Raw genomic sequence first — 11,301 nt, forward strand, 5'->3', positions numbered from 1 at the left:
GGCCGGGAGTGGCCACTGAGCTCCGGTCTGGGCGACAGAGTGAGACTCCAACTCAAAAAAAAGAAAAGACAAAATGGCCAGCCAGGGATATCAGAAGCTAAGGAGAGGAGAATGATTTTCTGAGTACTCCCTGTAAAATGGTAGTAAAAAAGAAAGCAGCCTTTCTCTTGCTTTTACATCATCCTGTTAGCTCATCCTCCTCTTCTAGATACCTGAAATTCTTTTTTTTTTTTTTTTTTGAGTTGGAGTCTCACTCTGTCACCCAGATTGGCCGCTCCCGGCCACCGCAGCCTCGACCTGCTGGACTGCGGTGATCCTTCTGCCTCAGCCTTCCAAGTAGCTAGAACTACAGGCATGCGCTACCACACCTGGCTAATTTTTTTTGGATTTATTGTAGAGATGAGGTCTCGCCAAGTTGCCCAAGCGGGTCTCAAACCTGCGGGCTCAGGCAATCCACTCACCTCAGCCTCCCAAGGCATGGGATTACAGGTTGAGCCACCGAGCCTGGCTCACTCTTTTTTTCAAATAGAAAACCTTGATCCAAAGATAATTATACCTGTCCTATTTGTGTATGAAAGAGTGAAAGCCAAAATGGAGTAACTTCAGTCAGAGTGGCAGCCATTTTAACATTGCTTAGCTTTGTCATGCTTTTTTAGTAGCTTACTTCAACCCACCTTTATAATCTTTGTACAAGAAACAGAGCTGGTTTCCTGGAGGTAGTTACTGATAATTGTCTTGCAGCCCCCCAAGCATGCTTTATATGAATTAACCTTTTATTCAAAGTATTTGTCTTCCAGCCATAAAGGGCGAAGCTGACCTAATCTATTGTGATCAGCCCTTCATGAGGGATGTGAAGACCGGGCCTGGTGGCTCAGCCTGTAATCCCAGCACTTTGGGAGGCTGAGGCAAGTGGATTGCCTGAGCCCTCAGGTTCTAGACCAGCCTGGGCAACTTAGAGACTCGTTTCTACAATAAATAAAAAATTAGCAGGTGTGGTAGCACGCGCCTATAGTTCCAACTACTAGGAAGGCTGAGGAGGACTGAGTGCCAGAGCCTGGCAGGTCAAGACTGGCTGTGAGCATGCCACTGCACTCCAGCCTGGGTAACAGAGTGAGACTCCAACTCAAACAATAAAAAAGAAGAGGGCTGTGACACAGATCACATTATCACCATGGCGACAGCTCCTGGGCTTACCCGATCCCACTAAAAGGGAAGTTTTTGTTTGCTTTTTTTAGTCAGAGTCTTACTCTGTCTCCCAGGCTACAGTGCAGTGGCATGCTCACAGATCCTTCCACCTTAGCCTTCCAAGTAGCTGGAACCACAGATATGCGCCACCACACCCAGCTAATTTTTTGATTTATTGTAGAAACAAGGTCTCCCCAAGTTGCCCAGGCTGGTCTCAAACCCCTTGGCTCAGGCAATCCTCTCGCCTCCACCTCCCAAAGTGCTGGGATTACAGGTATGAACCACTGTGCCTGGTGAAAGGAAAGCTTTAAAAGCTTTTAACCTCCGGTATTTGCCGCCAAATGTCCCTTAACTCATTCGCGATCACTGATATGAATTTACATCATTCCAAATTCTGTTCCTGGTTGTTGTTTTGTTTTTTTTTAGTTGGAGTCTCACTCTGTCGCCCAGACAGGAGTGCAGTGGCACGCTCCTGGCCACTGCAGCCTCGGCCTGCGGGGCTCCTGTGATCCTTCCGCCTCAGCCTTCCAAGTAGCTGAAACTATAGGCACGCGCTACCACGCCTGGCTAATTTTTTGATTTACTGTAGAGATGAGGTCTTGCCAAGTTGCCCAGGCGGGTCTTTAACCTGCGGGCTCAGGCAATCCACTCACCTCAGCCTCCCAAAGCGCGGGATTACAGGTTGAGCCACCGAGCCCAGCTCTGGTTACTGTCGATGTGAATTTACATCATTCCAAATTCTGTTCCTGGTTGCCACTGATGTGAATTTATATCTTTGCAAAATCTGTTTTTGAATAATATATACTTGGTTTATAATCCAAATAAAAATACAAAGTATGGAATACAAGTCAGAGTGGTGTCTGAGGCAAATACTGGATATATCTGCAACTTTCAGCTGTATTGTGAAAAAGGTGACAATTTAGAAAAGATCATTTCACTTGTGCTTAATGACAGAAGTTTGTAGTAACCAACTTCAGATTTTTAAAATTTTCACCTGCTCTCAGTATTAGGAAAGTGAAAAATCTGCCAATTGCAAATGTGTTAAGCATCTGGTTCCCTCTACAATCTTGGAGAGGTAGATCCACCCTTTTTCTCTGGTTTACTTTCCTTTTTTTTTTGAGTTGGAGTCTCACTCTGTCACCCAGGCTGGAGTGCAGTGGCACACTCATGGCCACTGTAACCTCGACCTGCTGGGCTCAGGTTATCCTTCCATCTCAGCTTTCCAAGTAGCTGGAACCACAGGCGTGCACCACAATGCCTGGCTAATTTTTTTGATTTATTGTAGAGATGAGGTCTTGCCAAGTTGCCCAGGCTGGTTACAAACCCTTGGGCTCAGGCAATCCTCTCACCTTGCTCTCTTTTTTAAAAAATCTAGTCAAGTGCAATAGTGAGAAGAGGGAAAGAAGAGAACAAGGAGTTTTATCTGAAGCTTCCTGGAAACAGTCAGGATAACTCACTACTTTTGGACCAGCCTGATTTTCTCCTTTTGACTCTTCCTCTTATTTTTTTTCCTAGAAAGGCCCTGATGCTAGAGTGTGCGCTCTGTACTCAGCATGACCTGCATTCAGTGTCTCAATGCCATGATTTACTTGCTGTACAACTTTGGCCACATTAAAATGGAGATAATACCTAAGGTGAGGACAAAACCATCCATACACGAGGGGAGCACAAAAAAACCCGGAATTTATTTATAAAAACTTATGTATTTATCTTCATGTTTACACTTCAGTCATCTTCCAAGTACTCTCTGTTTGATGCAATACACCTATCAAGATACTTTATTGCACTACTCAAAACAGTTTTTTTTTGTTGTTGTTGAGTTGGAGTCTCACTCTGTCACCCAGACTGGAGTGCAGTGGCCGCTCCCAGCCACCGCAGCCTTGACCTGCTGGGCTCCAGCGATCCTTCTGCCTCAGCCTTCCAAGTAGCTGGAACTACAGGCACGTGCTACCACGCCCAGCTGATTTTTGATTTATTGTAGAGATGAGGTCTCGCCAAGTTGCCCAGGCAGGTCTCGAACCCACAGGCTCAGGCAATTAACTCACCTCAGCCTCCCAAGGCGTGGGATTACAGGCTGAGCCACCAAGCCTGGCTTCAGAACAGTTTTTGAACTCATCAATTTTGATGCCTTTTAATGTTTCTGCCATTCTTTGTTTCACCTCTTCCACACAGGCAAAACGGTTTCCCTTTGAGGACTTTTTTCATCCAGGGAAACAAAGAAAAGTCACTTGGGGCAAGATCTGGTGAATAGGGAGGGTGGGGCATGGAGGTTATGCCTTTTTTGGTTAAAAAAAGAAAACAACTGCTGAACACTCAGCATGGTGCAGGCAGGTATGCTCAGAAATCACCCATCATGAAATGGGCAAATGAGTTGAAAGAATCTCCAAAAGAAAAAAAAATTCACTGAAGCTGAACACAGCCTCTCACAACACCACTAGCTGGTACATTGATACCAATGGGTTCCTAGAACATTTATCTAGCAGGGAAAGCCTGTACTACAAGGGGCCTGCCTGTCAAAAAAAATTCTTTTTTGGGGTCCCCCTAGTACTTCCACAGACTTAAAGCACTTAATGCGTATTAAATGCTGGCTCTTCAGATCCCTAAACTATAAGGCTCAGGAACCTCTGACTAACAACACACTACATTAAGTTATAGTCCTACAGCACAAACCCAATCTGGGAACTGATTATTTCTCAAGCGTTTGTTTTAGAGCTCAGGGTGAAAAGGTATCTAGAACAGTGAGTTGCAAATGGTTTTTGGTATAGTCTAAATTTAAGAAGTACTTGGAAACCAAGAAATAATTGAAAACATGCTATTTGGTGGGGTCATAATTCTGGTCTATGAAATCAGGTGCTCAGATCATTATGATGCCAAAAATCCAGTCTGACTTCCCAGCAAGCCCACAGTGAAAGATAAATCTTCACTGAAGAAGTTCTTAAACACAAGTCTCTTTGGGAACTGTGTAATATAATAAGAAAAATAATGAAAGACAGGGAAACTAAAAAAATTTAAATGTAAACTGGATCATTTCCTAACATGTTTAATGGTTAAGCTGTAGATTTTGAAGTTTTATTGTTTTTCATTCTTTGCTGTGGAGGACATTCCCCAAATGCCAAACTGTTTGGCTATAGGAACCAATGACACAAAGTAACACCCTGGTTAACAGACACTAAATGCCTGAAGTCATTATCAGCCACTATTACTGAATATCCTAATGGATGTGAAAGATCTGCACTCACAAGCTGTCAATTTGAAGGCTTCAAGAGAAATGAGAAATACTTGAGTAATTCTATGTTATAATACAATTATATGGTAATCATAGCATTATAAAGGCCATAAAATAGTGGTATAGCTGGGCGTGGTGGCTCAAGCCTGTAATCCCAGTGCTTTGGGAGGCAGAGGTGAGAGGATTGCCAGAGTCCAGGGTTTGAGACCAGCCTGGGAAACGTGGCGAGACCTCATCTCTACAATAAATCAAAAACATTAGCCGGAAGTGGTGGTGCGTGCCTGTAGTTCCAGCTACTCAGAAGGCTGAGGCGGGATTGCCTGAGCCCAGCAGGTTGAGGCTGCGGTGGCCGTGAGCGTGCCATTGCACTCTAGCCTGGGTGACAGAGTGAGACTCTGAACCTCCCCCCCCAAAAAAAAATAGTGGTGTAAGTTAGCTTACAAATAGTGCAAAATCTCCAGTATGGGGGAGTGAGGCATTTAGTTTAGAGGAATGGCCATTGTCTTTAGCACATTTACTTGAATTTCTGAAGCTTTCTACTTGTTTTCTATGTTCAGAAATGATTTATTTGGACTTTAAAAGCTATTATTTTAGCTGTTCCTAAAACTTTGTAAAAGGCCTTTCTTCTGTCTAGTGCTATTAGTCAGAGGCAATTTCCACTTTGAATATATATATATTTTTAGTTGGAGTCTCACTCTGTTGCCCAGGCTGTAGTGCAGGCAATCCTTCTGCCTCAGCCTTCCAGGTAGCTGTAACTACACGCACGCGCGCTACCACTCCCGGCTAATTTTTTGATTTATTGTAGAGACTAGGTCTTGCCATGTTGCCCAGGCTGGTCTTAAACCCATGGGCTTAGGCAATCCTCTTGCCTTGGCCTCCCAAGCCTGGGATTATAGGCTTGAGTCACTGCCCCCGGCCTACTCTGAATTTTTAAAAATTAAGACCTTATCAAAGAGTGAATCCTAAGGTAAGAAATATGGAATATACCTCCAATGTTGTGTGTGAAAATAATGAAAAAAGAAATACGGTGTAAACAACCTTACCAAAATGTGTCACTGCATCAGTGAGTTAACAAAATAACACTTCATCAGAATATTAGTTCCCGAATGTTAGCTTAAGACATTAACAGATAAAAAAAATTGACCTAAAATCATACAGCCACAAGCAAGACACACACACACCCAAACTGAACACAGCCCATTTGATTTTGTAGCCAAAAGCGATGATCCACTGCCTCCTGCATGGTACTCCTTTCTCGGATTCATGTTTTTCCTACAGGGTTAATGTTTTTCTTGCAGGGAAACACACCTCTCTGCCTGGTGCTGTCTCAGGAATCTACATTTCTCAATTTTTCTGTGTGTGCAAGATTCTACGGTGTCTCAAATAATAGATTTTGTGACCAACTGAAATGAGTGATAAAACTGCTGGGTTTTTTTGGTAGGCTTGAAATATGGTCATGAAAACAGAGCCACGTGCTTTAAAATAATTTTATTTTGGTTAGGTGTTTGAATGGCGGATTAACACCATGGGGATGATAAGCTTGGGGACTTCCATAAACGGATGGGGTTTGGGATAGAGAATGAAATCTCGCTGTGGAAGAGTCATTGGTAGGTGTTCTTAGGAGGCCAGAGGAGACGGACTGCCTCTTGGCAGATCGGTCATTCCAAGGGCAAACACACCTCCCCTTCCTGGTTTCTCAGTGCCCTAAGTGACAGTGCCTGCGAAGTCCCTTTACTGGAAGCCAGGGCACTTGGAGGGAAATCTGAGTTGGGAGGACCTTAAAGAATGTGGACTGGACAGGGCGTATGTGATGGGCTGGGGGCCACAGGGAGAAGAGTGGGTTCTTTGGGGTCCTTCAAAATCCTAGCACGGGCAGCACCTACTATGTGCCGGGCCTAAAGTAGCACCTGATGCGAGTTCAGTGCTCCATCCTGCTCAGCTGAATAAGTAAACGAGGACCCTTCCATTTCTCCTTGGGCTGCTGTGGAACTAACTGTTCTCCCCAGAGCAGTGGTCTCTCCTCCCCTGCCCTGGCCCCAAGTGCCTGAAAAGTCCCAGGGTCGACACCCAGCAACCTAGGGTAAACCAGGTGCAGAAAAAACTGAGCGCAGGTGTTAGGGCCGGCTCCAGAGAGGCCGCAGGTAAACTGGCGCGATTCGGGGTCACAAGCCAGGAAAAATTCAGGCGTCCCGGCTCCCAGTCCTCTCTCCAGATCCCTTGACAGTCGTGGGCAGCCCTAAGGCTGCCTGGCTTCTCCGCGGACGCTTACCTGGTTTGAGGACTCGACTCTTGGCCCCCGCGTCCTGAGGGAACTCGAATCGCCGCAAAGTAGGGAGGGCAAACGCGCTCCAGGCTTGCGCATGCGCCTTATTCCTACCGTGGCTTCCCTCACCTGCCAGAGGCTCATTCTTACTAACTGCGCATGCGAGAAGGTGAGGTTCATTTTCCTCGTGGCAGCCGTGGGCTCCCAGAGAGCCATTCAGAGAAGAGAGTTTGACAGCAGTCCCGCCCCCGTCACACCCCCGGGGTTGGACATCCCTCTACGGCCGGAGCTGCGCGTGAAGGGAAGCGTGAGACGACGCGCGCGCCACGCCCGGCTGTCTCCGCCCCCTTCCGCGCAGCCAATCGCAGGCGAGACGCCGGGCGCGCGCACGCTGCCTCGAGTTTAACGGTCGCAAGAGGCCGCTCGCCTGACCCTCACATCGGCAGTGGGAGCGGCGGTCAGGTAAGCGTCGGCCGGCCTGGAGAAGCTGCCGGCCGCGAGGGGGGGACAGAGGGCGAGGCTTGGAAGACACTGTCTTAGCGGACCCCTTGAGTGTTCTGGTGGGCTAGGACGAAGGAAGACGACAATCAGGCGACCCCACCGCGCCGGAACCCTCTGGCGTGTGAGGACGCTACCGGGCTGCGGGGCGCCTTTTCTAGACTCAGTGCCCTTGAGTGACATCCGCCCGGCCCAATCACAGAGCAGCCTTCCTCAGGGGCGGAGGGTGGGGGAAGCTTGTGTTTTTTTTTTTTTTTTAATTACATTTTTTTTTTTGGATGAGGTGCCTCGGGTTTCCTTTTGGAATTACGGTCGTAGCTACTGAAGCCGTGGCTTTTCTCCGTCCTCCTCGCCGTCTGTGGCTTAGTCGACTGCGTGGGTTCTCCCTCGCCTTCCCGCTGTGGCCCTATCGCCGCCTCCAGCAATTGAGGTCTAGCTGTGAGCGCGAGAATGTCAGGATCTGGCCTCAATCCCTCTGGAACCCCGTCCTCTCGCCCTAGCCTCCCAGTAAAGCAGAACCCCCAGTTCATTTTCATGTTATCGGTCGACTCCATTCGTCGATCCTCTTCCCCAGCTCCTGCTCTTTTTTTGTTGTTGTTCCTAGGGGTGGGGGGGGGAGCATCCTATTTTGTTGCTAGGAAATTTGAAAATGTCTCTGTTCTTAGGTTCATTTGCTATCAAGTTTTCGTTTTTTAATTTTTACATTGTATATCGGGGCGTTTGGGGTTTTTTAAAACTTTAATTCCCCGCCACCTCTCTCCCACCGCGTCCCCGCCACCCCCCTCCCCCGCAAGCATCGTTGAATTTCTAGTGGTTTTCCATCAGGATCCGCATCCGGATCACCTCCGCGGGAGAAATAATGGATGGGGTTGCAGATCCACCTCCCAGAGGGCTCAGGTTTTCCCGGTGTAAGAGCAAGGTGATTTGAATTCAGGTATTTCCGTTGCCAGTTGGGAGGGGCAGCCCCTGACTCTTTCAATGCCGCGTTTGTTGAGGGTGATGGGCTGAACCCCTGGGGAGGAAGCCCTTTAGTGGGGTCCGGTTACCCTACGCTTTCGCACCTGTCCTGAAGGAGATGGACTCTTTTTTGGATAATGCTTTATAAAACCAGACTCTGGAAAGTGAGAATCCAGAGGAACCAGAATCCTAGATAGTTTTCTTCTGTTGCCCACTCTAAACGTTTCATTTTGTAAGCAGTAGAGGTTCTCCTTTTTTTGTTTTTTGTTTTTCAGTTGGAGTCTCACTCTGTCGCTCAGACTGGAGTGCAGTGGTCGCTCCCGGCCACCGCAGCCTCACCTGCTGGGCTCCGGCGATCCTTCCACCTGAGCCTTCCGAGTAGCTGGAACTACAGGCATGCGTTACCACGCCCGGCTAATTTTTGATTTATTGTAGAGATGAGGTCTGGCCAAGTTGTCCAGGCGGGTCTCGAACCCGCGGGCTCAGGCAATCCGCTCACCTCAGCCTCCCAAAGCGCTGGGATTACAGGCTGAGCCACCGAGCCCGGCGAGGTTCTCTTTTTTTCTGCTTTTTCTCTTGCTCCCTCACTTTTCTTTTTTTTTTTTATTAAGGGCATGAATTTCCCTAAGAAGTGGGGCTAGTGTTTGACTTCTTAATGGCCAATTTGCCACTGTGTATCTAGCGTCAGTGAAATTTTAGTTGACCTAGCAGATAGTGTATTTACTTATTGTTTTGTGATAGAGACAGAGTCTCTCTGTCGCCGAGGCTGGAGTGCAGTGGTGCGATCATAGCTCACTGCAGCTTCAAACTCCTGGGCTCAAGTGATCCTCCTGCCTCAGCCTCTGGAGTAGTTGGCACTGCAGAGGTGCTGCACTGTGCCCAACTAGTTTATTCCCGAAGAATATCTGCACAGATATAAAAGGCCCTATAATTCAAAATGTACTTCCAGCCAATGGGGAGGTAACCCTTTTTAACAGCTTAATTGACTCTTTTTAATACAAGTTAAATACTAAGTAGTTCAGCTTTTCTAGTCACTATATAAATAGAAAAGCATGTATACTTGGTAGAATATGTATATATAATTTTTTTGAATTGGAGTCTCTGTCGCCCAGGTTGGAGTGCAGTGGTATACTCATGTCCTTCACAGCCTCGACCTGCTGGGCTCAGTTGATCCTTCCACCTCAGCCTTCCAAGTAGCTGGAACCATAGGCACATGCCACCACACCCAGCTGATTTTTTTATTTATTGTGGAGATGAGGTCTCACCAAGTTGCCCAGGCTGGTCTTAAACCCCTGGACTCAGGCAGTCCTCTTGCCTCAGCCTCCCAAAGCGCTGGGATTATAGGTGTGAGCCACTGCCCCCTCCTCATGGTAGAATATATTAAACAAATGAACAAGGCATGCAAGTATTCTAACTTCCACAATAGAATTGTGTGTAGAACCTTAATTGTTAAACACATAAAATTCCAGACCTAAAAATATGCTACTTTTGCATATCGCCCTTAATGTAGGTTTTTAATTGAGATATAGAATTAATATACCATAAAATTTACACTTTTTAAAGTGTACAATTCTGAGGGGGGAGCGAGGGGGAAATTTTTTAAAAAGTGTACAATGCTGTGGTTTTTAATTATATTCTCAAGGTTGTACAACTGTCACCACTGTCTAATTCCAGAACTTGTCATCACTCCAAAAAGAAACCCCAAACAAAAAGTCACTCGCGTTCTCTCCTTCTCCAGATCCAGGCAGCCGTTAGTCTTCTTTGTCTCTATGGATTTGCCTAGCCTAGATATTTTATGTAACTGAAATCATACAGTATGTGGTCTTTTGTGATAGGCTTCTTTTACTTATCATAGTATTTTTTTTTGGAATTGGAGTCTCACTCTGTCGCCCACACTGGGGTGCAGTGGCACGCTCATGGCCACCGCAGTTTCGACCTGCTGGGCTCCAGAGATCCTTCCGCCTCAACCTTCCAAGTAACTGGAGCTAAAGGTGCACGCTACCACGCCTGGCTAGTTTTTGATTTATTGTAGAGGTCTTGCCAAATTTCCCAGGCGGGTCTCTAACCTGCGGGCTCAGGCAGTCCACTCACCTTGGCTTCCCAAAGTGCTGGGATTGCAGACTGAGCCACCAAGCCCAGCCTATCATATATTTTCTTTTTTTTTTTTTGAACTGGAGTCTCACTCGGTCGCCCAGACTGGAGTGCAGCGGCCGCTCCCGGCCACCGCAGCCTCGACCCGCTGGGCTCCGGCGATCCTTCCGCCTCAGCCTTCCGAGTAGCCGGAATTACAGGCGCGCGCTACCATCCCGGCTAATTTTTTGATTATTGTAGAGATGAGGTCTCGCTGCCCAGGCGGGTCTCGAACCCGCAGGCTCAGGCCATCCACTCACCTCAGCCTCCCAAGGTGCGGGATGACAGGCTGAGCCGCTGAGCCCGGCAGATATTTTCAGTGTCATCTATTGTAGTATGTATCAATGCTTCATTCCTTTTTATGACTGAATATTCCATTCTATGAATGTGCTACATGCGTTTATCCATTCATCTATTGTTGGACATTTGGATTGTTTCTGCCTTTTAGCTACTTGTGTGGACGAAGTCAAGATTTCCAAAGTCATGAAAAGACAGCGGCTAGGTTTAGTGACTTTTTATAGTAGTATTTTTTCCCCATTTATTTTCAGACTCTCTTGGAAGTTTAGGCTATTTCACAGTTCTGAATGTTAGCAACGGAAAATGATGGTAGACGATGAAGCATCTGAAGATGACTCCGGATTCAGTTTCCGCAAACAGTCAAAGAACCCTTATTTTCAAATAAGAGAGTATCACAATTTCTGTACATTATGGAAGATTTTGACTTGGTGAAAACCTTACAAAAAACTTCATCTGTAGAGTCTGATACAAATTCTCCCCATTCTCTTGGGCTGAACTTAAATACTAATAGGTAAGAATGGGGTAGATATCTTTTAATGTAACAACAAATCAAAATAGCTTTATTGAAATAGTTTACCATCATATCCAAATAGTGTCGTAATACTGACTTGCATTTGTTAAAAAAGAAAAAAAATCCGAGTTCGGTGGCTCAGCCTGTAATCCCACGCCTTTGGGAGACTGAGGTGAGTGGACTGCCTGAGCCCACAGGTTCGAGACCCGCTTGGGCAGCGAGACCTCATCTCTA

At 46.7% G+C, this 11,301-nt stretch overlaps 2 protein-coding genes across 2 annotated transcripts in view; one reads left to right on the forward strand and one right to left on the reverse strand.

The window, feature by feature from the left end:
* Positions 1–6,753, reverse strand: part of CUNH12orf65 (chromosome unknown C12orf65 homolog) — a 13,357-nt gene extending 6,604 nt beyond the window's left edge. Inside the window, exon 1 of the mRNA XM_008073595.2 lies at positions 6,681–6,753. The gene's annotated coding sequence lies outside the window, so the exon portion shown is untranslated. The remainder of the gene's footprint in view (positions 1–6,680) is intronic.
* A 235-nt stretch (positions 6,754–6,988) lies between these two features.
* Positions 6,989–11,301, forward strand: part of MPHOSPH9 (M-phase phosphoprotein 9) — a 74,110-nt gene continuing 69,797 nt past the window's right edge. The window contains exons 1-2 of the mRNA XM_021706726.1: positions 6,989–7,136; positions 10,808–11,067. Coding sequence (XP_021562401.1) covers positions 10,967–11,067 — 101 coding nt within the window. The 5' untranslated portion in view covers positions 6,989–7,136; positions 10,808–10,966. The remainder of the gene's footprint in view (positions 7,137–10,807; positions 11,068–11,301) is intronic.

Source organism: Carlito syrichta, unplaced genomic scaffold (genome assembly GCF_000164805.1).
Source record: "Carlito syrichta isolate Samal-C Ts95f unplaced genomic scaffold, Tarsius_syrichta-2.0.1 Scaffold315955, whole genome shotgun sequence".
In the NCBI taxonomy this organism is placed as follows: domain Eukaryota; kingdom Metazoa; phylum Chordata; class Mammalia; order Primates; family Tarsiidae; genus Carlito; species Carlito syrichta.